The sequence below is a fragment of the Vulpes vulpes genome, chromosome 15 (assembly GCF_048418805.1).
Source record: "Vulpes vulpes isolate BD-2025 chromosome 15, VulVul3, whole genome shotgun sequence".
Taxonomy (NCBI): Eukaryota; Metazoa; Chordata; class Mammalia; order Carnivora; family Canidae; genus Vulpes; species Vulpes vulpes.
The window spans coordinates 49,986,261-50,014,236 of record NC_132794.1 but is presented as its reverse complement, the minus strand read 5'-3'; the positions used below and the strand labels follow the sequence as shown (position 1 = coordinate 50,014,236).

Below are 27,976 nucleotides of genomic sequence, written 5' to 3'. Positions count from 1 at the left end.
TCAATTTAAAATATTTACTGAGCACCAGCCACGAGTAAAGTGCTGGTGAGGGTGCCCATGGTACCTGGCTGGTGTGCTTCAAAGGTAGACAGTTAACTAAGTGAGATACAGTGGAAAGATCTTGGTTGCAACACATACTCAAAAGTAGTTCATGTCATTGCAGCTTAAAAATACAACACTCTGGGTTTTAGATGATTCCACTTCCTCCTCAGTTCAGACCTGGTGCTGTCAGAAGCAAAGATGTAGTTGATGGATTCATAAGACAGATCCCACACCTGAGTCTGGGTCAAGTTAAATGTTTCAGCTGCCAGTTGGTACTCTTGAGAAAGGTGTGTTGCAAAAACACCCTTATCATCGGTCTGCACAAAAAAAAAAAAAAAAAAAAAAAAAAATTTTAATGAACAAGGAAACGACTTTTTAAAAAACAGTAACTTATGTTTAGAATCTATTTTCCTATTTACCATGCTTCTTTTAAGAGTCTAAACAGGCCCATAAATGCATCCATGCATATCTATAACTAAATAGGCCTCTTTATCCTTTTTAAAACAAAACCCAGAAAATCCAGAGCAGTGGCTTTCAGCCATGGCTGCCTATTAAAATCACTAGGAAGCTTTTATTTTTTTTTATTTTTTATTTTTTATTTATTTATGATAGTCACAGAGAGAGAGAGAGAGAGAGAGAGAGAGAGAGGCAGAGACACAGGCGGAGGGAGAAGCAGGCTCCATGCACCGGGAGCCTGATGTGGGATTCGATCCCGGGTCTCCAGGATCGCGCCCTGGGCCAAAGGCAGGCGCCAAACCGCTGCGCCACCCAGGGACTAGGAAGCTTTTAAAATGTATCTGTCTACAGGACTCACACCAGATCAAATAAAACAGGATCTTAAGGATGGGTACTGGGCTCAGTATTTTTTTATATTCCTCTGGGTACTGCCCAGGACCTTTATCCATATCACCAAATCTGAGTCACTCTGGCCCTCTGAAGCCTCTCATGCCCTGATCCTCTCTCACTCCTCTACTTGGGCAGCACCCTGAGAAATGCAAGACAATTAGCTAGTAGTGAATGTCTGACTTTATGCAACAGTGGACTGAAAAAGCAAAATACTTCATATAAGTGATGTGTACACCTTACACAGATCACAGAAGGATGGGCAATGCTGTACCAAAATCCGAAATGATGCTGGTCATAAGATCGAACTGTCTGACTTTTGATGTTTGAGGTCAAACAGAGTTCTAGATGAAAGGAGGAAAAAGTCTCTTATTAAAAGCAGATTAATAGACTCGTTCAAAAAAAAAAATAGACTCGTTCATCAGTGTTCACCAAGTAGATACATGAGAAATTTTTCCAAGGTTTGCTAATTTCACACACCTTATGTGTGAAAATTTGTAGTTCAATTTGTACAGGAAGTATGTGCTACGACTTTTGGCAGCAACTACACCAGGTAGGAAATTAATATACCCTTCCCACTGTGTACTTTTCCCTTTCTTTTACCAAAATGGAGAGGAAAGAGGAATGTTATAAGCCACTCACCATGGAGAAAGCAGGGAAGAATTATGAAGGAAGTTTTGAAGGATTGCTGCACTTTTTTTTTCTTTTTTTAATTTAAATTCAATTTGACAACATATAGTATAACATCCAGTGCTCATCCCATGAGGTGCCCTCCTTAATGCCTGTCACCCAGTGGATTACTGCACTTCTTCCTGGTCTTATAGTGGAGGCTAAACAAAATGGTAGCACTGCTTGAGGGCTACAGTATTATAAAAAGCCAAGAGCAGAAATGGACTTAAAGAAAACCCTTAAAAACACCTTTACTCAGATAACCATCTATTTATGGTCTGCTCCAAGTAAGTTCATCTCAAGAATGACTTCTATTATTAACAAATTCCTGCCTTGACACATTATACTTGGCTCCCCAGCCAGAGCAGAAATAACTTCACTGACTTGATTGATGGCGTTTGCTCACTATGATAAGGCAGGCTCAACACAGGGTCACTCTGTCCAAGGGATGGCAGCCTGTCCCCTCACACTGCTGGGCACAGAGCTGGGCCACCACACTAAGATCACTATGCAAGTGGCTTCCATTTTCTCAACTTCTGGGGGTGTTAAAAATGTCCTTAGTAAAAAGAAAAAAAAAAAATCTCATTATGAATTGCTGAAAACTCTGTAATTAAAAAACACATACCCACACAAATTTTTTGAAAATTCATAAAACTAAACTCAGCAAATTGATCATTCAGTAAAATGGTTTTCAGTCAACTGCTTTTTTCCCTCCACATAAGTAAGGCCTTCCCTGACCATCCAACTGACAGCGATTATCTCATCACTATTATATCAAACTGTTTAATTTTCTTTAAAGAGCTTAACACTGACATTTTCCTGTGTAACTGTTTACTGTCTCTCTTACCTAGGCAGAATATAAATTCCTTGAGAAAGAAACCTTGCCTGTTTTGTTTACTGCTCTACTCCCAGTAATTTGAACAGTGTGACTGGCATAGCTACTCCATAAATATGTGTTGTTAATTAAAAGCAGCTCCAGAGATATACATGTAGACACATAAGTGGTAATAGTCAACATACATTTAAAAATATGCCTTGGAATCTTCCATAATTCTTAATTTTTAAATAAATGTCACACATTTTTATAATACATATTAATTTGGTTAGTCATTTTAAAATACTAGATGACCCTTATTCCTTCAATATAATAGTTATTGAGTTCTAAGAACTGGGGAATGTAGCAGTGAACAAGACAGACAAGGGCCCTGCTTTCATGGGTTTATATTCTAATGGAAGCTAAAACTTCCTGTTACTTAAATAAGGCTCAGGAAGCACATGTACCATGCCACTTTTAATTTCTACATGACATATATTTAGAACAGTACTTCTCTGCATACATGTTGCAACCAGGTGACTGGGGACCAATGTACAGAGTGTTATCAGGAGGACCTGAAGCCCTAAGCCTTACCCAATGGTATCCGATGTTGCCTCACAAAGTCTACCAGCTCAAGGGATCCTTCCTCAGAGGAGCTGAGAAATGTCCCATGCCCAATTCTGTCAGGAAGCAGATCCAGAAGTACTTGTGTTTCTTTTTTTTGGTTTGGAATCTCAAAAACAGGAGAGAGGGTGATCAATAACCTCTTTTAGCAGTTCTTAAAAGGTACTATTTTTCTGTAACTAGCTACTTTGTTCCTCACAAAGAAGATAATGCAGACATTCTGGAAAGCTGAACTACCTATACCTTCCCAGCTCTCTTCTTGGCCTTTATTTTCCCATTCATTTCCCAATATTCTTCTAGATTCATTTCAATGATAATAATTAGAGTTAACAATAGTAATAATAATGATAAACACTTTTAAACCTGCTTTGTGCCTTTTAAGGAGGAGACATAAATTCTCCTTTAAACCTCACAAGAATCTTGTAAAGTACTAAGATGAAGAAATTAAAGTTCAGAAAAAGTAACAAGATCAACTCAGAAATGAAATGAGAAAGACCTTTCAGTTTTTATTTTTTTCCTCCTTCATTACACTTCTCTACACTGAGATTTTTTTCAAATATACCTAACTTTTGTAGTTAAAACATAAAGTTGTGTTTTTTTTGTTTTTGTTTTTTTGTTGTTGTTTTTTTTAAGTTGCCTAAGGTCATGGAGCTCTGACTCCAGGGCCTAGATTCTCTGTGTAGTATGCTCATGTTTTATTTTTTACTTATTTTTTTTAAGGATTTTATTTATTTATATGACAGAGAACATGAGTACAAGTGTGAGTGGGGGTAGTGGAGCACAGGGGGAAGGAAAGAATTCAAGCAGGCTTGGAGCAGAACCCACATGGGGCTTGATCTCATGACCCTGCAATCATGACTTGAGTGGAAATCAAGTCAGATGCTTAACCAATTGAGCCACCCAAGCACCCCACTCATGTTTTATTTTGACACAGCTAGCTATATACTAATATACAACTACCATGAACAGGTCTAGCTGTACTCTATCTACTAGACAGCCTATAAGACAAAGGACCATAACACGTTGAAATGAAATATTTTACATCCAATGGATCAAACAAGAAAAGCAACAGAATAAAGAACATTTTAAATTTTTCTAAAGAAACAAATAGACAAAGAAAAAAGAAAAAGAAAAGTGGGGATGCCTGGGTGGCTTAGTGGTTGAACGTCTGCCTTTGGCTCAGGGTGTGATCCTGGGGTCTGGGATCAAGTCCCACATTGGGCACCTTGCAGGGAGCCTGCTTCTCCCTCTGCCTGTGTCTCTGCCTCTCTCTCTCTCTCTCTCTCTCTCTCTGTATCTCTCATGAATAAAGTCTTTAAAAAAAAAAAAGAAAAAGAAAAGCAACAGAAAGTAAGGTAAAGAGAAGGTTATGGTGCACAAAAACTACAGATAACTGGTCACAGTAACACATGCTGGCTGTTTCATTTTATTGACCAACGGCTTCAATCAGACATCAGTTAGGTTAACTAGAGGATGTCCTGTGACAGATCTTTTTGATCAGAGTGTGGAAACACAGACTCTAGATTTAACTTCTGCCACCAGATTATTGACTCTTTGCTTATAGACATGAAAAACATCAATATTGACAGGAAGCTCCAATTTTTTCCTTAATCTTTAAATCATGATGCTAATCAACCCTTATATATTACTGCATCTAATACTCATAAATAACACTGTGAGGTAAGTAGCTTAAGTATTATTTCCTGTACTTGAGACATTAAACTCCAAACTCATCAAGCTGTACACATTAATCATGTACAGGTTTTTGTATGAAGAAGAAAGAAAAGAAAAGAAAAGAAAAGAAAAGAAAAGAAAAGAAAAGAAAAGAAAAAAGAAAAGAAAGAAGGAAGGAAGGAAGGAAAGAAAGAAGAAAGAAAGAAAGAAAGAAAGAAAGAAAGAAAGAAAGAAAGAAAAGAGAGAAAAGAAAGAAAGAAAGAAAAAGAAAGAAGAAAAGAAAAAAAGAAAAGAAAAGAAAAGAAAAGAAAAAAGAAAAATGAAACAAATTGGTAGAAGTACTGTGGTATAAAGTAAATCCATTTGCAAAATGGGGGAAAGTGCAGTTGACTCCCTTGTTTGACTCATAGGGATGTGCTTAAGAAAGTGACTGTTCTCCAGCCATTATCTGTACATTATGTCACTGTGCTCATGTTGCCAAGGAGCTGGGGCCCAATGACGGGCACCTGATCTTCTGATGAGCCTTATAAAATAATGATGAGCTACTTCCTTTCTTGCCAGTGCATGTGATACATTCAGGTCCCTTATGAGGACAAGTGAGATGAACTGGTGCTTTTCTTAGTGTCAGCTTGCCAATGACAAGACTGATGATGAAAACTTATGCATTTTCTTCAGTAAGATGTCAATAGCTGTTTTAATGACACAGCTTTAGCATGAGTCAATAGCTACCCTCAGGAATGACAAAAACAAAAACAGTAACATAAGGCACTAATGCAAGTCATACTTCTGTCATTATCATTTACATTTATTTTTTTAAGATTAATTTATTTATTCATGAGAGACACAGAAAGAGAGGCAGAGACATAGGGAGAGGGAGAGGCAGGCTCCCTGCAGGAGCTCAATGTGGGACTCAACCCCAGGACCTCAGATCACACCCTGAGCTGAAGGCAGACACTAAACCACTAAGCCACTGAGGCATTCCTTTTTTTTTTTTTTAGGCATTCCCATTATACCCATTATAATTTACATTTAAAAATATTTATACTTTCCTCCTCTTCTACTTTATTTTAATCTCCACGATTACTTTTAGCCATTTACAAATGATTATTATTTTCATTGTAATCTATCCTCAGCCTAATTTTACGATATTATTTACCTCTGAAAGATGCAATGCCAACTTGAGGCCTGCTTTTTTAGCTTCTAAAAGAGGTTCCAAGAAGTCTTTTGCCTGTCCTACCTTGAAGATAAAAGTTAAAATGAAGATGCATGCGAATTCTAGGCAAACTGAAGAATTATGTACTGTGTCAATAAACAAAGGAATAAAATAATAGCAAGAAAAAAAGCAGATTGATTCATTTTAAAATTTCATTTATAAAGCACCTGCAATGTGTTAGACGCTTTAGGGAATACTAAGCTGGCAAAGACACAATCCCTGACCTCAAGAATATTAAATCACATAAAGTCATGTATCAGTGAACCTGAAATCAATCAGCCACACTAGATATAGAGGTTGCCAAATTTTATTTTTGCAAGAAAATCTAGATTATCTAGTGCTAAGGAGAACTTGCTTGATTCAGGAACTTGTATGATTACAGCAAAGAAAGCTTCTACCAAATGGATGAATGAAACAAGAGCAAAATAGTCCTGGTTTAGACAAAGACATAAAAACCCATTTTGTGGGACTCTCTAAAATCCAGTGATTTTCAACCATGGTCAATTCTGCATACCTCACCAGGGGACATTTGGCAGTATCTAGAAACATTTTTGGTTGTTACAACTAGGAGGGTGCTACTAGTATCTAGTGGGTAGAGAAGACAGGGATGCTACTAAACATCCTGCAATAGATAGGACATCCTCCCAGGACAAAGAATTATTTGGCCCACAATGTCAACAGTGCCACAAGTTTGACAGTGAGACACTGTCCTTGAATCTGACATTCAAGAAGCTCTAGGCCAGCCTTTCTCAATTGGAGGTTCTATGAGATAATTAAGGCCAAGCCATAATTAAATATTAAACATGAATCCTATGTAATGAATTAATTTATCTCCTCTCATGCAAATATTACTTTTTTCTTTTTTTAGAGTGCTTAATTCTTTCACGGAACCCTGGCTGAGAATAGCTGCTACAGACATTCTGGGCCACCCAGGGCAGGATGGGTCTTTTTAATTTTTAAAAGTTTATTTGAGAGAGAGAGAGAGAGAGAGAGAGAGAGAGTGAGCGGGGGTGAGTGGCGGGAAGCAGATGCCCCTTTGACCAGGGAGCCTAACATGGGGCTCTATCCCAGAGCCCTGAGATCATGACAGAGTGAAGGGAGATGCTTAACGGACTGAGCCACCCAGGTGCCTCTATGCTTTTTTTTAAAAAAAGATTTTAGTTATAAATAGATCTTCATCCACACAGAGAGTCTGCTGGACCTCTGGAGAATCCAGGATGCCCCAAGCTCATCCTTACCCAACAAACTGATTCTACCTTTCATAATTAAAATGTATTTAGGAAAAACAGCTTACAGTAGGGTCTCCACTGAGGTCAAGGCCAAGAACTGTATTGTCAGTAGAGAGGAAGAACTCTTCAGCAAGTTTAACAGTCTCCTTGGCTACTGAAGGGCCACCTCTTCTGTCAATTGCTATCAAATACCTTTAAAATAAGAAAAATAGAGTTGAAAACAAATATAGCCCAGATGAAAAAATATGGCCAGAGAGGTATGGCAGTCTGCATGTAAAAGTTCCTTAGTAAAAATACAGCCTGAGTGATAGGACAGCTTACTTTGCCAGAGGGCATGACACATAAATTCCTAAATAGCACCAAACATCTAGTTAGTATTCAAATTCTTAAATGTTTCACATTTTTTTCTTGTATTTGTTGTTCAGTTTATTTGATTCAGAGTTCAACTAAGGTCCATGCATTGTGTTGGTCAATGCATCCCAAGTCTCTTAATCTAGCACTCCCTCCATGCCCTATCTTTCCTCTTCTCTGCAACCCTCCACTGTTCTTGAACTCATTTATTGAAGAAACCAGGTCCTTTGTTCTAAAAAGTTTCTCACAATATTCATTTTTCTGAGTGAATTCTTGTTGTTAATCTGTTTCTCCCTTGATATCTATAAACTGAAAATTGGATCTGGTCTAGAGGCTTGATCAGATTCGATTTTTTAGCAAGAGTATAACCTAAGTGGTGGTGTGTTCTTTCATCAGGAGGCTAAGATCCATTATTTAATCAAGTGTTAAAAAATTGGTAATATATATATATTTTTAACACATATCCAATAGCTGATACAAAGTCATTCTTCAGGTTAGCTGGAATTCTACAAGGCATCTAATACCCAGATGCCTGGGTATTTTTTTTTCAGATAAAATATTATAGGTTTATTTAAAACTTAATCCTCACCTTGAGTATGCAAAATACAAACTCCACAAAATGTTCATTTTTTACTTTGTAGTTTACAAATATACAAAATAGAAGTTTGCTTAAATTTATATTACATATTTATTAAGGCAAGGAACTATATAGAAAAAAAATTTGTTCTGCTTAAGGCATACTTGGGAATAAACCATTGTACAAATTATTGCACATCTGAAACCACAGTGCATAACAGACTGCATAAAAAATGTTAAAGAAGTAAACCATGCGTATTTACCTAACTTAGGTCATAAATGTAGATCGGAAGACAAAAATTAACTCCTGTTAATATTGCATATTTTTCATCCAGCATTTACTAATTTTAAAAAAATTTTAAAAGAAGATTTTTATTTATTTATTCATGAGAGACACAGAGAGATAGGCAGAGACATAGGCAGAGGGAGAAGCAGGCTCCCTGTGGGGAACCTGATGTGGGACTCAATCCCGTGTCCCGGGATTAACCCGAGCTGAAGGCAGATGTTCAACCACAGAGCCACCCAGGCATCCCAGCATTTATTAACTTATTTTTTTTACACACACACAAAATTCTTCCAGCATTTATTTATTTACAAGTTTTGGAACAACTATATATAAATGCAGTCTTTTTTAACTTAACAATTTCTCCTGCCATTAAATAATGTTAGAAAACAACATAAATCATCGGAACATAACATAATGTAACTGTCCTCTGATTGCTAAATGTTTTAGGATGTTTTCCACTTTTTGTTATAAATAACACTACAGGGGCGCCTGGGTGGCTCAGTCAGTTAAGCATCTGCCTTGATCCCAGGGTCCTGGGAATGGCTCAGTATCTGGGCTCCCTGTTCAGCAGGGAGTCTACTTCTCTCTCTGTACCCCCGCCCCCACCCATCTCTCTCTCATGTTCTCTCAAATAAATAAATAACACTACAATAAAGAATACTACACAAAATCAACTTATTTCCTTAGGATACATCTACATCTCTAGAAATGGGAGTACTGGGTCAGAGGGAAACATCTTTATACATCTTAATACATACTGCTTTTTATTTTTATTTTTTAAAAAAGATTTTATTTATTCATTGGAGACAGAGGGATACACAGAGAGAGAGAGAGAAAAGAGAGAGCATGAGCAGGGGGAGAGAAAGAGGGAGGAGAAGCAAACTCCCCATTGAGCTGGGAGCCTGACACAAGGCTGGGTCCCAGGACCTGGAGATCACAACCTGAGCCAAAGGCAGACACTTAGCCATCTGAGCCATCCAGGTGCCCCACATACTGCTGTTTAAAGAAATTTTTATTTAGGGGCACCTGGATGCCTCAGTCAGATAAGCACCTGCTGTTACTTCAGGTCATGATCCAGAGTCCAGGGATCAAACCCTGCATCGGGCTCCCTGCTCAGTGGGAAGTCTGCTTCTTCCTACCCGCTCTGCTTCTGCTCTCTCTCTGCATGCTCTCTTGCTTGCTCACTCTGTCTCAAATAGATAAATAAAATATTAAAAAAAAGAGGTTTTTAAAATATGCTTACTAGCAATGTGTAAGTTCACAAATAGTGGTTATTACCCTTTTTTTGGGGGGGGGCTACTGAAATGGCATTGTAATATTTCTTTTTAAAATTATCTGATTATGGGTGCCTGGGTGGCTGTCAGTTGAGTGTCCAACTCTTGATTTCAATTCAGGTCATGATCTGAGAGTTGTGAGATCAAGCCCCACGTCAGGCTCCATGCTTAGCAGGCAGTCTGCTTGAGATTCTCTCATTCCTTCTCCTTTTGCCTCTCCCCCACCCCTGCACGCGCACACACACACACACACACCCTCCCTCAAATAAACAAATCTTAAAAAAAAATAATCTGATTAGTGAGATTAAATAGTTCCCTGTACACTTACTGGTCATCTGTAAGTGTTCTTTTCTGAATTCTCTAGTCTTTTGCCTGCTTTTTTTTTTTTTTTTTTTTTTTTGAGAGGAATATGAGTGTTAGTCTAGCTAAGCTTAATATGGACAGATTTTATAGCCAGAAACTTCACAAGTAGCTTTCTTCCTTCAAGGATTTACTGAGTCCTGATTATATATCACTTCTAAGTACTGGGGGGGGGGGGGGTGTGCGGGTAGTGGAAAACAAAAGATAAGGTTCCTGGCCTCATGAATTTTTACTCGAGTGGGTATGTACACACAAATAAAACAAGATAGTTTCTGACCTTGTTAAGAAGAGTGCCACAAAGGAAATAAAAGGATTACTAGAGGATTTAGTGGGATGGGGGGCACTTTAGATAAGGTGGTCAAGGAAGGCCCCTCTGAGGAAGTGAAAGGCAAATTGAGAACTCAATAATGAAAAGCTTGGGATGCCTGGGTGACTCAACGGTTGAGCATCTATCTGACTGGCTCAGGGCATGATCCCAGAGTCCCTGCACGGAGCCTGCTTCTCCCTCTGCCTATGTCTCTGCCTCTCTCTCTCTGTCTCTCATGAATAAATAAATAAATCTTAAAAAAATAATAATGAAAAGTTAGCCATGCAAGGATATGGTGGAAGTGTGTTCAAGGCAAAAGTAACAGGAAGTACAAAGGTGCTGAGGTGGGACACTCTTGGCCTGTTTGAGGAAGAAAGAGCAAACCAGTGTATAACAATGACAAGTGGTCTACATAAAGCTGTTGAAGTCAGAGAGGCAGCCAGATTACATGGGGCCTTGTAGGCCACAATAAGAAGTCTGGATTTTGGCTGAAGAGCAATGGGAAGCTGTGCTTCTCTAGAGCAACAGTACTCAGAATTTTATTGCCACATGGTAAATTTAGAATTGCATTCTCAACTATAAGCAACAGAGTTCTTCACTCTGTTTTTCTAAGATAAGAATCAGTTATTGTTTGACTTATAAAAATCTATTTTACTTATGATCAAAATAATAACATTTTCACATTCTACTTTTTCTAAGGTACAATGCTTCTTACCTAACATCAATGTCTATGTTTTCTTGTTTGGACTGTTTTATACCCTCAAGTACAGATTCCACATAAGTCTTTTTAGTCATTCCTGGAAAGGACATAAAGAAAATATTTATAAAGAGATCATCAGTTATTTCATCCTTCAACATTAGCATCCCTCTATGAACAATTACATTTTTATTTTATGCTGTGACAAGAGCATAAGATAAGTTAAAACCTGGCCCTATGGGTACATTCTCATAAATGCTAATTGTGCTTTTGAAAAATTTTTTAAATGAAGTACTAGAAAGCAGAAAAAAAAAGAAAATATAAGCCCACTTAAAAATTATTATTAGATTCAACAGACATAAAACTACTGTTATGGCTGTCTCAGCCGGTAGAACATGTAACTCTTGATCTCAAGGCCATGAGTTCAAGCCCTATGTTCAGTGTGGAGCCTACTAAAGAAAAAAAAAAAAAAGCCTAAAAAACCAACGAACAAGAAAACTATTCTCACAAACTGCTATAAAAATCTGAAATGGGGATCCCAGGGTGGCGCAGTGGTTTGGCGCCTGCCTTTGGCCTAGGGCGTGATCCTGGAGACCCGGGATCGAATCCCACATCGGGCTCCCGGTGCATGGAGCCTGCTTCTCCCTCTGCCTATGTCTCTGCCTCTCTCTCTCTCTGTGACTATCATAAATAAATAAAAAAAATTAAAAAAAAATCTGAAATGTTCGCTCTAATAAAACAAGCCTTTTTCTAAGGCCTGTCCTTAAAAAAACAAAGACAAAAGCAAATCATTTTTCCCTATTAGCAGAATGTTTTCCTGCTGGTCCAGAAAAGAAATCCCTTCTTGGGTTCCTGCCTCTTCAATACTGGTCAGGCTCAGTGTTTCCTGACCAAGGGTACTAGAGCAATTCTTCCAATTTTAGGTGCACAAGTCGTCTTCTTCTGGGGAGCTCTGAAAGAGCACTTTCCAGAGCAACCTCCTCTAAAACACTCTTATCCCCCAATCATAAAATGCTTACTTTAGGTGGAAAAATCTCTAATAACACAGAAAATTATAAAGAAAAAAATGAGTAACCTATAATCCCACCACTCAGAGATAACCACTGTCTTTTTCTAAGTATACACATATATTTTTTTGAATAGATGAGGTGCTACTAGGTATATATATGTATCCTGTTCAGTCATTTAACACTGTATTCTGAGTGTTATCCCCAAGTCTATAGTGTCTTTGCAAATATTTTTAATGGTTGCCGAATATTCCATTAACCGCCCCCCCCCCCCCCTTTTTTTGTTAAGATTTATTTATTCACAAGAGAGACAGAGAGGCAGAGGGAGAAGCAGGCTCCATGCAGGGAGCCCGATAAGGGACTCAATCCCTGGTCTCCAGGATCAGGCCCAGGCCAAAGGCAGCTAAACCACTAGGCCACTGAGGCTGCCTTCCATTAACCCTTATTTAACCATTCCCCTATAGTTGCATATCAGGTTAGCATCCCTCTTTGAATCTCCATTCAAAGAGCAAACGAGCTCTAGTAGGTGGCAAGTTTCTTCTCTCCTTCTTTTCACTATCCTCACCACAACTTGGAACTGATCCTGCAATTTAAAAATGCATGGTAAGAATCTTCTGTTTATCCCATTTCAACACTTAACTCTATGTAGTTTTAAAAATTTTATCCCCTGAATGACTGGGCTGCACATGTCAGGGTTCACAATGAACCAGCAGGGCCTCTTCAGGTCACAGACAAAGGACAAAGAGGGACTGGCACTACAAAATATCTCTTGATGCTGTCCTTATGAAAAGAGGGTCCCAGGAAATTTCTTCAGATCATATCTACATCCACTTATCCCCCTCCAGAGAGGTTTTGCCACCTTGCTGGTTGCTCCTGACCTAAGACACTATCAGTCTCTGAGAAGTGACTGAAAAACTTTCATTTCTGTGATTTTCATAAAACATGATTCAGCATCTATTTGGTGGAACTGTCTCACATGTGCTCTTGATGCAAGAAGTAGCCTCCAATTAAGATAATGTAACTATAAGAAGCAAGGATCCTTTTCTCAGAGTGAGAAAAACAAACCAGAACCAACAAAATTTTTGAAGGGCTTTTAATTCCCTTAAACAGATAATCTCTGACCTGATTTTTAAACTTAGTAACTCACTCACTCATAATGTACATCAAAAGATTTGGACTGTTGAGTCTGTAATACTGTAAAAGTAAGTGCTTCATATTCTCAACTTATAAACACATGAATCATCAAAGCATAGAAGAAAAAGGTATATTTGCTGAGAAGTAATTAAATCCTACCTGTAGCATTTTCTCTTCTGGGTGTGCTCCTTAGTTCCAGGTACTTGACACCATCATCTGCAAATTCTTTAATGACATCTTTTGTGACCTGATAAATAAGGCAATGGACACAATATTGATAATGTTGGTGTTAAGGTCCCAATGAAAGTGCCAAATGCTACATTTGCAAAATATTTTGCAATGCTATTTTGCTTCATTTGCAAAATATATTGCAAGTCTCTCACATGGCTAAGATGGCCTGCTTTGTCATATCCCTGTTGCAGACTGTGACGGGACTATAACACTTCCAAGAACTCCCATCACAACCCTCATTCTCACATTAAGTCCAAATCTGCACATCACATGTACTTTTTATTTCTATTTTCTCCTTTTAGCCATTTCTCCATTTCCTAGTATTCATAACAGCAGCTGATAAAACAGAGAAATGAGGCAAAACTAAAATTACTTATGAGTGTGTAGTACTAGGAAAGTACATATGGAAGCATGTAGCTAAAACAATTAGGCATTACTGATGAACCATTTAAAGTCATGGCTTAAGGTTCTTATTCAAGTTATTTACAAATGAAAGTTGTACTTTTCAAGAGTTTCTTCAGGCAGGGTGAAATTTTCCCCAGAAGTGCTAAGAAAAAATTTCTCTTTGGCAAAGGAAATGGGTGATAAATATGAGTAAAATGGTATCCAATTTAGTACAAATTTTAAAAATCCAAAAATAACTAAATGACTAGGGTCAATGGTATTAAAAGGATGAAAGCATGTTTTCCTTCTCTGCCATCCATCCTAAAAAAAAAAAAAAAAAAAAAAAAAAAGAATGAAAGAAAAAGAAAATCAAATCTAGAAGAAAAAAGGGCCAGGTTGGTAATGCTGTGACAACCAGCCCTAGTTAGTCCCTGTAGTTGGTATCCTAATCTTAATCTGTTTTGACTACATGTACATGGGCATGCAAGCGCAGTGTCCTGGTAAAAGAACAAGGGTTGGCTGATTGTGTAGGCAGTGGCTAACAAGGCAGCACTACTTTGGTGGATTCATTGTAATCCAAGGTCTGGGCTTCATCTGGAGTGTGTGTGTGTATGTGTGCACGTGCATGTGTACATTTAACTAAAGCCAAAAAGGAATTTATTATAATTATACTAAGTTAAAATTCACCAGGAGTTCTGGAAAATCAGCCTCAGAGACTACACAGCTCAGGTCAACACAAAAGCATTCAAAATCATGTGACACTCTTGGACCAAGCAAGACACTATTGCTTCCTCCACTATAGAACAAGACCCTGCAGCTTCTGAACCATCATCATAGGCACCTGAGCCCATGGCACTGCAAACTCCATGTTGCTGCCAATGCTACCACCAGAGTGTAGGCCTCATCTACGCAGGCCAAGGAACTGTAGTTGCCAGCTCATATGTGGCTAATACAGAAGCCTATTTGTTATGTATGCAGTGACAATGAGGGTGAAATGAAGGTATGAAATGGCAGTCCTTAGTGACTAATAAGACCATAGCTACTATTCAAGGTACCCTTTTTCTTGGTTTCTTGAGCTACCAGTGAAACCAAACAGAACAACAGAAGCCGCTGGCAAGTATGGAATGAGAGCAGTGGGACGATTTATGTAGGCTATGGTGAGGCCTGTGGTATCATTCCTACTCATGTCCAAACACTTCTTGGGGTTCCCAATCATGTCTGCCAGATTAGGCCTTTCTGCTCCATGCAGCAAGTGGTACTAAGGACAACTGTTATTTGAGTTCCTTCTTCAGACAGAGTACATCCACAATTAGTTAAGTTTCTGCTTACTCAAAGGATGGTAAGACTGCATCTCTTGAACGAGAAAGAACATGGGCTCTGGAATCAGAGTCCAAAGATCATCAATTCTGCCACTTACTCTCCCTGTAAGTGACCCGAACAAGTTACATGTAATCAATTTAAGCCTCGGGAATTTTTTTTCATCTGCAAAAAGGGAACAATAAAAATACCCACCTCAGAAAGTAGTCTTGGATGTCTGTCTGGCAAATGCAATAGTTAATATTATTATTTCAGGCACATTCCAATCCTTTCTCTTTGAGATTACATCCAGGTCATCTTGACTAAACTCTTAAGTGATCCCATACACTTGGTCTCACATTTACGAACAATCTCTTGGCTTACTCCCACACAAGGTTCACTTATTATATGTAAATACTATTAACTCCATTCTCAATGTCATTCTTCTGAACCACCTAAAGTTGCTCATTTGGGACGCCTGGTTGGCTCAGTTGGTTAAGTGTCTGCCTTTGGCTCAGGTCATGATCCCAAGGTCCTGAGATCGAACCCCACATCTGGCTCCCTGCTCAGCAGGGAATCTGCTTCTCCCTCTTCCTCTGCCTGCTGCTCCTCCTGATTCTACTCTCTCTTTCTAATAAATAAAATCTTAAAAAAAAAAAAAAAGCTTTAAAGTTGCTCATTTTAGTACCACTAAGTCAAATCACAGAATCATAATTCCACCATTTTATTTAAAGATTTTATTTATTTGAGAGAGACTGCTTCTTGGCCTTTTGGCTAAGATCAAGTGTATTTATCTGAGAGAGCATGCATGAGTGCAAAAGCGCATATAATCGTGCTTGAGTTGTGGGAGGGACAGAGGGAGAGAATGCCCAAGCAGACTCCCCAATAAGCCAAAGTGGGGGGGGGCGCTCCATTTCATGACCTTGAGATCTTACCCTGAGCTGACCACCCAGGGGCCCTTCCTTATCTCATTTTTTAAAAATTATTTTTTATTTAAATTCAACTAATTAACATATATTATTGGTTTCAGAGGTAGAGGTCAGTGATTCATCAGTCTTATATAATACCCAGTGCTCATTTACATCACATGCCCTCCTTAATGTCCATCACTCCATTACCCCATCCCCTCACCCCCCTCTCCCTCAGTGACCCTCAGTTTGTTTCCTATGATTAGAATTATGGTTTGTCTCCCACTGATTTCATCTTGCCTTACCTCATTTTAATAAAGCTTTTTACCAACTTTGAAAGGAATGAAATAATGAGCATGACATTACTCTAGCTCTAGATAAACTCTCAGAATCCAAGATTTCATCAGTTTTACTCTGTTATAATTAACAACAGAAAGTGAGACATTCCTAGCAGCATTCAATATCTATTGAGTGGCTAATTAGACAATCCTTTTTTGAGTTCCTATAAATCCCTGTGTGTGTCTCTAACACACAGCTTACCTCATTATGTTGGATTTATGTGCTTATGTATCTGTTTCTCTAATCTAACTATACATTCCTCAGGGGGCACTCTCTTTAACACAGTGCCTAGAACATTATGGGCACTTGGGCAACTTTTGTTGAACTAAACTTTCTTTTTTTTTTTTTAAAGAGGAAATTTATTTTATTTTTTTATTCATTTATGACAGTCACAGAGAGAGAGGCAGAGACACAGGCAGAGGGAGAAGCAGGCTCCATGCACCAGGAGCCCGACGTGGGATTTGATCCCGGGTCTCCAGGATCACGCCCTGGGCCAAAGGCAGATGCCAAGCCACTGCGCCACCCAGGGATCCCTGTTGAACTAAACTTTCAAAGTCAAATCTCCTCTAAAAGGTGATCAATTTACTTAATATTTATCATGAGGATCAGTCTCAGCCAGGAAGGAAAATTTCTTTCTTGACCAGTCAAGAGTTAATTCTCAAGGTCATACCTCTTACTCTGCATTTTTTTCTTTTTCTTTTTCTTTTTTTTTTTATTGGTGTTCAATTTGCCAACATATAGAATAACACCCAGTGCTCATCCCATCAAGTGTCTCCCTCAGTGTGCATTTTTTTTTCTAATGATTATGAAAACTGATAGGATTCTGTTTTTCTCCAGTTACAAAGAGTACATTTTAGAATGCCACCCTAGTCAGACAATGATACAGAAGCCAGTCATCCTTATCAGAGTCTAGTATTACAGAGTTTCAGATAGGAAGACACAGAGGTGGGAGGCCTGGGTGGCTCAGTCAGTTAAGCATTTGCCTTCAGCTTAGGTCATGATCTGGGAGTCCCAAGATGGACCCCGAGCCCCGCATCGCATTGAGGCATTGAGTCCTGCATGGAACCTATGCTCAGCAAGAAGTCTGCTTTTCCCTCTGCCTCTCCCTCTGCTCATGCTGTCTCCCTCTCACTTTCTCAAATACATAAATAAAATCTTTAAAAAAAAAAAAAAAAAGAGAGAGAGAGATAGAGAACACAATGGTGTCCTCTAATCCTTCATCTCCAGAGGGAAGGACTAGGAATTAACCATTCAATCTCTAATTACTTCCTGAACTTCATTCTTTATACTGTCCACCCAGGCAGTTAAAAGTATCTCAAGTAGTATCTCAAGTAGTACAGATAAAGCCTTATCAAAAAAATGTCCATCTATGGTCAAATATTTCATTTGATATGGTATATATGGAAAACAGGACAAGATTTTATCCTCTATGTAACAGAATATGTTGATCTTGGTTCTTCTCTCAGATCTTTTACAATGAATGTAGTCTCTTGATATTAACTCTTGGCAATGTCCAATAATGGTTTTGAAAACAGTTGCCACAAAAAGGAGAAAATATTTTTCATTAGGCTCTTGATGAAAGCAAAACTTCATGTGAATAACAGAAGGCTATAAATTTACTTAATAATTTTTAAACCACTCTAAAAATTGCTTCATTTCTCACCATTAGAATATCTTCAGGGCTAGTAGTAAGCTGATGAATAATCTGAAACATCTGGAAACATCTGCAACAGGAAAAGTTTTAATATATTCTAGTCATCAAAAACTTGTCACTGGAGACAAATCCAACTAAATTGAATGAATATATTTTAGGCTACTACTAATTATATATTTATAAAGAACTACAGAATAGGTTCTTCAAAAATTACACTGATCTGGAAGGATAATCAAATGCCTGAAAAGAAAATGTTACTTTTAAGTGGGAAATACTATTTCCCTTTGCCATATCCCCTACCTCCTGTTGACAGCAGCAAACAGGGAGAAAAATCAATAAGCCTACATTTTCACCTCTAAAGAATATTCTAATATAGAATAACTTTACAAATGTTAATCACTAAAAATACTGTCAATGGTCTAACAGCTGGAAAAAAAATGCTATATGTTAAGTTATACTCTCCATACCAGATGGCTACCCTATCAACTACTAAAATCTGGATTCTTACATAGTATTTACAATCTCAAAACTCTAATAGAGAATAAAAGAAGTATGTTCACAACCTTCCCAAACTTACTCTTCTAAAGTTCTTTTCTTTCCCTTATCAATCATAGTCATCTGATCATTGATTTTAAGACCTGGCTTCTTGGCTATCAATTTCTTCATAGTATTAGAACTAATGGATCCATTCAAGTGGGCATGAAGTTCCTAAAACAAGAGAATACAATTAGTAAAAATTTCTCAAATAGCCACTAGATTTATAGCATCATACCAGGCACCTCATGTTTGTAATTTGCACTAGGCAAACTGCCTACTAGATGTAACTATATAACTTTTAAAGTTTACAAAATTTACAAATTCTACCTATAAAATTTACTTTTCTTTGAGGAAACAAACAAACATAGACATCCTTATACTTAGCAACCACTCCAGTATTCTGTGGTTGAATTCTCACCACTTTAGGTAATTCTGAGTAAAAGGCTGTCTTCCATGGCTGTTGGTGTTCTTCTGCTTCCATCATGATTTAGTGGAATAAAAAGGTCTTTCTCCAAATACTGTTATTCTTGTTATGAACAGTGCTTCAGTCAGTAAGTTCTGTGATCTTCAATTTCCTTCAGCTTGTTCTACGTCCACACATTTTGATAAGATAAACTGTAGATGTAGCTCTGAGCTCAGGTTCCCCTATTTAAACAAATGTGAACATTTTCAGATGTTGACCTAAAAACAAAGAAACAGAATTTTGCAGTTTATTCTTCAAAAGGCAAAAGCCAACTGGAGGGTATTATGCTGAGTGAAGTAAGTCAATTGGAGAAGGACAAACATTATATGTTCTCATTCATTTGGGGAATATAAATAATAGTGAAGGGGAATATAAGGGAAGGGAGAAGAAATGTGTGGGAAATATCAGAAAGGGAGACAGAACATAAAGACTCCTAACTCTGGGAAATGAACTAGGGGTGGTGGAAGGGGAGGAGGGTGGGGGTGAATGGGTGACAGGCACTGAGGGGGGCACTTGACGGGATGAGCACTGGGTGTTATTCTGTATGTTGGTAAATTGAACACCAATAAAAAATAAATTTATTATAAAAAAATAAAAATAAAGCTGGAAAAAAATACAATAAAATAAAACTGGCTCAAGTGGTAAATTTTGTATTTTACCACAACATAAAAGGAAAAAAAAAAAAGGCAAAAGCCCCTTCAATGCTATTAAAGCAAATTAACAACCTAACCTAGAAATAAGAAAAGGCCTCAAACTGGTAAGTTAATTAAAATATGAAATTTAGTAAGGTGTATTCCTTACCTATTAGATCTTTTATAAAACTTTTTATTTTTTATTTTTTTTAAGTTTTATTTATGAGAGAGCAAGAGAGCTCGCATGTGAAGCTGGGATGGGTAGTGGGATCCAGGCCCTTGGCAGGATCTGGATCCCACAACCCTGGGATCGGGACCTGAGCCAAAGGCAGACGTTTAACCAACTGAATCACCCAGGCACCCCTATAAAACTACTTCTAAAAGTAGAAATTTATAAAGCCTATTTTGGGTAGAAGTTTACATTTTTGAGCTGTTAAAAAAAATTTAAATGAAGAGCAGAAGCAGTGGAGTCAGATGGACACATGTTAATCCTTATACCAGTTCTGCCCTTTAGTAGCTGTATGGCCTTAGTTACTAAACTAATGGTTTCAGCTTCCTTATTTGTAAAAATGGGATACAAATGCAGAGTAGCTATGAAGACTAATCAAGTAATTTAAATTCCCCTCTGCTATGCTCCTGTATAATTCAGTGACTACCTTTAAGTTAGCACTTTGTCACATTGTATCTCAGTCACTGTTTTGTTTTTTTTTAAGCTCCATACCTAGCATGGAGCCCAACACAAGGTTTAAATCACAACCCTGAGGTCAAGACTTGAGCTGAGAGCAAGAGTCTGATGCTTAACCGACTGAGCCACATAGGCACCCCATCTCAATCATTGATTTACTTGTCTTTCTTCCTCACCAGACTATAATCTTCAGAAGAACAATGACTATGGCTTATTCTACCTCCCTAAGACCTAGGACAGTGCCTAGCACATTGTTGGTGATAAATAAAGCCTAATTTCCCTTCACCTCTTAAGTGGCTTATAAATTAAGATAAAATTCCAAATGAAATTTAGTGATTTCTCAGAATAGCCACCCTAATCCTCTGGGTTCTCACATATTAATGATAATGATGTTGATAAAAACAGTTCTCATTCAGAGCCCACCAGATAAGTGACAAGTGCTTTTACTATTAACTTTGATTCTTGCAATAACTTTGCAAAATAAATACTTCTGCTACAACACAAATCAGTAAATTGATACTGAGAGGGGTTACATAAGTTGCCCTGATATTAAAATGGGCAAAAAGGAAAAAAAGTTTGGGGGCACCTGAGTGGTTCAGTAGGTTGTGTCCAACTTTTGTCTTCAGCTCTAGTCATGATCTCAGGGTCATGGAATTGAGCCTCACATAGGGCTCAGTGCTCAGAGCGATCTGCTAGAGATTCTCTCTCTCCCTCTCCCTCCTCCTCTGCCCCTCCCCTTGCTCATGCTCACTTGCTCTCTCTCAAATAGATAAAATCTTTTTTTTTATTTTTTTTATTTATTTATGATAGTCATACAGAGAGAGAGAGAGAGGCAGAGACACAGGCAGAGGGAGAAGCAGGCTCCATGCACCGGGAGCCCGACGCGGGATTCGATCCCGGGTCTCCAGGATCGCGTCCTGGGCCAAAGGCAGGTGCCAAACCGCTGCGCCACCCAGGGATCCCCTCAAATAGATAAAATCTTAAAAAACAAGTAGTTTTATAGAAAGGCACTTGCAGACATTTCATTTGCAGTCATTTCAGGAAAGACTGAGCATCTTTCCTCTATAGTGTCTGATTTTAATGGATGAAACAAAAGATAAGTCAGGATGTTTGTATTTTTTTGCCCCAGCCAATCAAGAGGTTTCACCAAAGCTTCTAGAAAGGAAGGTGAAATAAACTCTCATCTATGCCTCTAACAGGTAAGAACTACACCTTACTAAATTTCAGATTTTAATTTACTTCTTGTACCCATATTCCTCTTTATTCTTCCCATATTGCCCTGTCTCTCCTTTCATTCTAAGCCAAGCTCCTTGAAGGCATAATTTGGACCGGCTGCCTCCATTTATTTATCTCCCATTCACTGAAATAATGAATTCTGCCCTTACTGCTCCACAGAAATTGCTCTCTGAAATCATTTAGAGCTCTTCAACGCCAAATCTAAAGACATTTTTCAGTTATCAAACCTTTATCCTGACTCAAACCTCTGAGTTCCAGTATCCAAATCCAAACTGGCTGAACTCCTAAACTCTTGCTCTTAATCATTCTGCTAGACTGCTGCAAGATAACCATACTTAGAGTCATCCTGATTTCCTTCTTCACCTTAGGCCCTGCAGTCAGGCACCAAATCCCAATTAATAAATTATAAATTTCCTCAATATCTCTGGAAGCGGTTTCCTACTGTTGATGACTTCCAAACCTCCAACTCAAGAACAATATAATGCTTATTTTAAACCCCCAACAAAGGGATCCCTGGGTGGCGCAGCGGTTTAGCGCCTGCCTTTGGCCCAGGGCACGATCCTGGAGACCGAATCCCACATCGGGCTCCCCGTGCATGGAGCCTGCTTCTCCCTCTGCCTGTGTGTCTCTGCCTCTCTCTCTCTCTCTCTCTCTCTCTCTCTGTGACTATTATAAAAAATAATAATAAAAAAAAATTAAAGCCCCAATAAGACTCAGACCCTAGGGATCCCTGGGTGGCGCAGCGGTTTAGCGCCTGTTTTTGGCCCAGGGCGTGATCCTGGAGACCCGGGATCGAATCCCACGTCGGGCTCCCGGTGCATGGAGCCTGCTTCTCCCTCTGCCTGTGTCTCTGCCTCTCTCTCTCTCTCTCTCTCTGTGTGACTATCATAAATAAATAAAAATTAAAAAAAAAAAAAAAGACTCAGACCCTATCAGAGGGAATAATTACCCCCCTTCTGTGATCTCTCTCTTCCGTGGATATATTCAACAGTATCCTAGAGTCACAGACTTTTGGAGGTGGAGGGGAATGTCATTTTATAGCTGAAAAATAAAGGTTTTATTTATTGTCAGCTTTGCACAGAGCCGGGAATACAAGAGAATTAATAGTATATATAGGCGGGGAAACATCTACTGGGTGAACCACAACCTCTCTAAGTTTCATTTTGCACCTGGCCTCACTGACTTGTTTTCCGTTAAATGGGACTCTTTTTAAACTGTGCAAGTATTAAATAAATTAGTAATTACTAGTGGTTAGCATCTGAGGAACCACCCCTTCTTCGCCCTGCCCATCAACCAAGGTCAGTGGTTCTAATCCTACTTTGTCCCACCAGAACACTCAGCGCTGACCTTGCCGTCCAAGGAAGTCCGGTTGTCAGTCCCCACACACTCACCCTTAAAGGTGTCCGTCAATAGTTGAGTCAACTAAGAGGACTCAGCTAAATTCTCCCTTCGGACGGAAAGGCTTGTTGCGCTTCCCAGACACAGTCCAGGTGCCCACAATAAGCCGGAGGGGGTCTGTCTTCCCGGAAAACGAAGTCTCAGAAAAATCCCCCCCGCAAATGTCAATCACAATCGAATTTAGCACAAGCCACACCCTCCTCAATCCTGATTGGAGAGGGGCCCACGTCGCGGAAGTGACGCACACACACGCGGAAGGGAAGTCACGGTGGCGGGGTGCTTCTTCCCTACCGACGTCCCCGAGGTGCCTACTCCGGCACCAAAGACAGCTCACCACGGAGACGGACCGCCGCTCCTCACGCTCTTCTCGGCCATGGGCCCGCGGGGCCGCGAGCGTCGGTCGGGGGCGGTACAGAGCACGAACGACAGCAGCGCCCTCAGCAAGAGTTCCCTGGCCGCGCACGGGTACGTGCACGACCCCTTTGCCGCGTTGCTGGTTCCGGGGACCGCGCGCCGCGCGCCCCTCATCCACCGCGGCTACTACGTCCGCGCACGCGCCGTGGGGCACTGCGTGCGCGCCTTCCTGGAACGGACGTGCGCGGCGCCCGGCGCTCCTCGCGCGCAGGTCGTATCGCTGGGAGCCGGTTCGGATTCGCTGTATTTTCGCTTGAAAACCGAGGGCCGCCTGACCGGGGCTGCAGTCTGGGAAGTAGATTTTCCGGACGTGGCCCGACGCAAAGCGGAGAGGATTCAAGATACGCCGGAACTGTGCGGGTTGACCGGGCCTTTCCAGAGCAGGGACCCCGCGTCCGTGCTGTGCTTTGAGAGCGCGGACTACCGCCTCCTAGGCCTGGACCTGCGGCAGCTCCGGCGATTGGACCAGGCCTTGGCCGCCGCCGGCCTTGATGCGGCTGCACCCACGCTGCTCCTAGCTGAGGCCGTGCTGACCTATCTGGAGCCGAATGATGCCGCGGCCCTCATTGCCTGGGCAGCCCAGCGTTTTCCTGATGCCCTGTTCGTGATCTACGAGCAGATGAGGCCACATGATGCCTTTGGCCAGTTCATGCAGCAGCATTTTCGGCAGCTCAGTTCTCCGCTGCATGGCCTGGACCGCTTTCCCGACGTAGAGGCCCAGCAGCACCGCTTCCTTCAGGCGGGCTGGACTGATTGTCGTGCCATGGACATGAATGAATTCTATCGCTGCTTTCTCTCCTCAGAAGAATGCCAGCGCGTGGAAAATCTTGAACCTTTTGATGAGTTTGAGGAGTGGCATCTGAAGTGCGCCCACTATTTCATTCTGGCCGCTTCAACAGGAGACACTCTGTCCCAAACTCTGGTGTTTCCACTCTCAGAGGTGTTTCCTCGAGTAGATCCTGCTTCTTCATCAGGAGTCTTCCCTGCTAGAATAGTCACTAGTGACAGCCAGGGCCGAAACCTTAAGAGATATGGGCATGCCTCTGTCCTTTTGAGCCCAAGCATTATTCTTAGCACAGGAGGATTTGGAGAGCAAGAGGGGCGGCATTGCCGAGTGAGCAAGTTTCACTTGCTCTCGAGATTTTGTGACTTTGAATGGAAAGGCAACCAAATATGCAGTTGTGGGACCGGAGCCCTGTGGGATGGACGCCTTTATCACACCATGACAAGACTTTCAGATACTCAGATTTTGGTTCTGGGAGGGAGACTGTCCCCAGTAACTCCAGCCTTGGGAATTCTACAACTTGGTGTTTGTAAGAGTGAGGACAACAGCACTGAGGGCCTAAATGTAACAGTAAAAAAGGCTGGCCCAGAAGATTCCACGTTGTCATGTTGGCGGCATTCAACAACAGAAGTGTCCTATGAAAATCAGAAATATTTGTTTGTGTATGGGGGTCGAAGTGTGGTGGAACCTGTACTAAGTGACTGGCATTTCCTACATATGGGGACAATGGCTTGGGTCAGTATCCCAGTGGAGGGAGAAGCACCTGAAGGTCGGCATTCACACAGTGCCTGCAGCTGGCAAGGGGGAGCCGTTATTGCTGGAGGTCTGGGTATTTCTGAGGAGCCACTGAGCTCTGTACTCTTTCTAAAACCAAGCTCTTGTGGATTCCTCTGGGAATCAATAGTCATCCAGCCTCCCATTACTCCAAGGTACTCCCACACAGCTCATGTGCTCAATGGGAAGCTTCTACTGGTTGGAGGGGTCTGGATTCATTCCTCCTCAGTTCCTGGAGTGACTGTAATTGATTTAACTACAGGATTGAGCTCTGAGTATCAGATTGACACAACATGTGTGCCATGGCCGTTAATGTTACACAATCATACCAGCATCCTCCTTCCTGAAGAGCAACAGCTCCTGCTCCTTGGAGGTGGTGGGAACTGCTTTTCCTTTGGCACCTACTTCAACCCCCATATAGTGACATTAGACCTTTCTTCCTTAAGTGCTGGAGAGTCGGACTGAGCTTTTGATATATTTAGGACGCACTAACAGACATTAAAGGTTTCCACAAATAGGATTTGACTGTGGACATTACCACTCCTTCCTTCCCCTTTTTCTTCTCATTAGCACTGCTATCCACTGCAGAAAGTGAAAAAAGTTGTTAAAACATAATAGAGAGATGGTACAAAAGTAAAACATAAGTAGGCCTATCTGAAGAGAATACAGTCCTAGAGTAGGAATTGGGGGTGGGGTGGTGGTGGTTTGGATTCCTTTGTGTCTAGTTTATTAGTTTTCCTCATCTAAGTTTATTCATTTATTTAGAATGACCCTTAGCCTAAGGCAAGTGAAAAATTTCCCGCTGTCAGGCTTTGTGATTTGAGATGTTACTTTGAAAAAGTTTAACACAGATCCTTGGTAAGAATACAAGGTCAATACGCAAGGCAGCCCCAGTGGCACAGCGGTTTAGCGCCACCTGCAGCCTGGAGTGTGATCCTGGAGATCTGGGATCGAGTCCCACATCAGGCTCCCTGCATGGAGCCTGCTTTTTCCTCTGCCCCTCTCTCTCTCTGTGTCTCTATGAATAAATAAATACAATCTTAAAAAAAAAAAAACAAGGTTGATACTCTGGTTTCTCTGCAGATTACTTTACTAAAGATTTCTGTGGAGAGGTACAGTAATGAGTTTTTTGGTTTTTGGTTTTTTTTAAGATTTATTTATTTATTTATGATAGACACAGAGAAAGAGAGGCAGAGACACAGGAGGAGGGAGAAGCAGGTTCCATGTCAGGAGCCCGATGCGTGACTCAATCCCGGGTCTCCAGGATCGCACCCTGGGCCAAAGGCAGGCGCTAAACCGCTGAGCCACCCAGGGATCCCCGTAATGAGTTTTTAGCCAATTTTTGAGGCCTTGTTTTTAGGAGGCTATCTTAAAAGAATACAAGGTTGAATATAGCTGAAGGGACATGATTTGACCTCATTCTTCATGTGTGAAATCTGAAATGGACTCAGTTACAGTTTGATTAAAGCATTGTGCCATTTAGTGCAGCGCAGAACTCTGGATAGCTTTAGTAAGACACATTGGTTGGACTTTATTGAAAAATAGGGCTTTTTTCTTTTTTTTTTGCCACTGGTTCCATATTTATTTAGATTTATAATGCTAATAAGCCAAACATTTGATGCCTCAACTTATTTTCTACATGGTTAGCTAATGTTTTGCTCCAGATCTAGTCTCTATCCTTTAGTATGGAGAACATAGTATGTTCTGTGCTGACCTTATGGACTATAAAAAAGTTTTCTTGTCCTCAAGTTTCTGGTGAATTCTACCAGTCAGAGGCACCAGAGGGTGGTTGGGCAGGAAGAATGGGTCAGGATACTGTTTCCTCTGCCAATCTGCAAGTTAGCAGTGGATGCATTCTCTGTCAAAGGCTACACAGCTCCTGTCCTACAGTTCTCTCCAATAAGATATGGTCCTAATTCTGCATTATTCCAGGTTCCAGTAATTGTTCTTCCTTACCTCTTTAGGCTTAGGAGTTCTAATGGCTCTCTCTTAGACCCGAGCTGCACTGTCCAATATAGCAGCCATTAGTCACATATGGCTATTTAAACTTTAAGATTAAAATGAAGAATTCAGTGACTTAGTTGCATTAATCAATTTTTAAAAACATGTATTTGGGAGAGCACATGAGAGTGGGCAGAGGGGGAGAGAGAGCATCTCAAGCCGCAAATTCCCCACTGAGTGTGAGCCTGATATGGGGCTCAATCCCATGATCCTGAGACTATAACCTGAGCTGAAATCAAGAGTCAGAGGCTTAACCGACCAAGTCACCTAGGCACCTCTCATTAATCAATTTTAAGTGCTCAATAGCCACATATAGCTAATGTCAATGGTATTAGTGTAGATGTAGAACATTTCTATTATTGAGAAAGATCTGGACAGCGGCACCTGGGTGGCTCAGTGATTGAGCGTCTGCCTTTGGCCTAGGTTGTAATCCCAGGGTCCTGGGATTGAGTCCCACTTCAGGCTTCCTGCAGGGAGTCTGCTTCTCCTTCTGCTTATGTCTCTGCCTCTCTGTGTCTCTCATGAATAAATAAATAATATCTTAAAAAAAAAAGATCTGGACATCTGAAATATTTCACCATCCTGACTTGGTTTCCCTTAATCCTACTCACTTTTAATTAAAGTATCTTCATTAAAGTCTTCTCAATTATCTTTTCAGTGGGTCATCTTTCCTGGTGAACTTTGTGAAATCAATGTAGTATTTTATACAATGTGAAAATACAATGTAGTATTTCAAGGGTATAGTTCAACCTTGAAATTTGAGCCTTAATTCATCATTTGAATTGTGTCTACCTTGTGAAATTCACATCTCAAAAGGTAGTGACTTTGGTGATATCAAAGTACCACTTATATTTCTTTTTAGTCTTCAATCCTTGAAACCCTAATATCTTGAGATTCTACATGTACTTAAGTTTTAGAAGTACTATCAATGTTGACATCTTGCTGGACTTAGGATGATGTAGAATCTTCTCTTCCTAAATATTGTTATTAACAACTTTGCATATAAATGAATGGGAAAGGTTATTAATATGAAAAAACTGAGTAGTAAATACAAATTTAAGTGCAGAGGGCAACGTTGATTCTGTTAGATGAAGGCTTCCAGAAGAAGACAGGCAACTTACTGAAACTATAAGAGCCCTT

The 27,976-nt window shown here is 40.1% G+C and overlaps 2 protein-coding genes across 7 annotated transcripts; one reads left to right on the top strand and one right to left on the bottom strand.

Annotated features, from left to right (window-relative positions):
• On the bottom strand, positions 1-23,405 carry MAPDA (N6-Methyl-AMP deaminase). Of its 6 annotated transcripts, none has more exons than XM_072740712.1 (11): positions 23,198-23,405; positions 18,868-19,094; positions 18,490-18,620; positions 17,922-17,982; positions 13,260-13,347; positions 10,978-11,059; positions 7,174-7,300; positions 5,823-5,903; positions 2,963-3,101; positions 1,129-1,229; positions 1-359 (listed from the first exon to the last, which is right to left on the bottom strand). In XM_072740712.1, exons 2-11 carry the CDS (start codon positions 18,931-18,933, stop codon positions 165-167), a joined length of 1,071 nt encoding a protein of 356 aa, XP_072596813.1. In that variant the 5' UTR covers positions 18,934-19,094; positions 23,198-23,405; the 3' UTR covers positions 1-164. The 6 variants fall into 6 exon arrangements, with proteins under 6 accessions (XP_072596813.1, XP_072596811.1, XP_072596815.1 ...); XM_072740710.1 differs by having other exon boundaries at positions 18,868-19,130; positions 23,198-23,404; XM_072740714.1 differs by having other exon boundaries at positions 1,124-1,229; positions 18,868-19,130; positions 23,198-23,334.
• On the top strand, positions 23,237-27,487 carry LCMT2 (leucine carboxyl methyltransferase 2). The gene has a single exon (XM_025998575.2). It carries the CDS (start codon positions 23,237-23,239, stop codon positions 25,298-25,300), a length of 2,064 nt encoding a protein of 687 aa, XP_025854360.1. The 3' UTR covers positions 25,301-27,487.
• Positions 27,488-27,976: the final 489 nt, after the last annotated feature.

What these genes read in the sequence shown, in the direction of transcription:
- MAPDA (XM_072740712.1), bottom strand. Translation starts at nt 18,933, where the DNA reads ATGATGGAAGCAGAAGAACACCAACAGCCATGGAAGACAGCCTTTTAC. An exon ending in ACCTCAGTGGAGACCCTACT is followed by an intron (nt 5,904 to 7,173) that starts GTAAGCTGTTTT and finishes TTTATCTTCAAG; the next exon opens with GTAGGACAGGCAAAAGACTT. An exon ending in CCCATCCTTCTGTGATCTGT is followed by an intron (nt 360 to 1,128) that starts GTAAGGTGTACA and finishes TTTTTTGTGCAG; the next exon opens with ACCGATGATAAGGGTGTTTT.
- LCMT2 (XM_025998575.2), top strand. Translation starts at nt 23,237, where the DNA reads ATGGGCCCGCGGGGCCGCGAGCGTCGGTCGGGGGCGGTACAGAGCACG.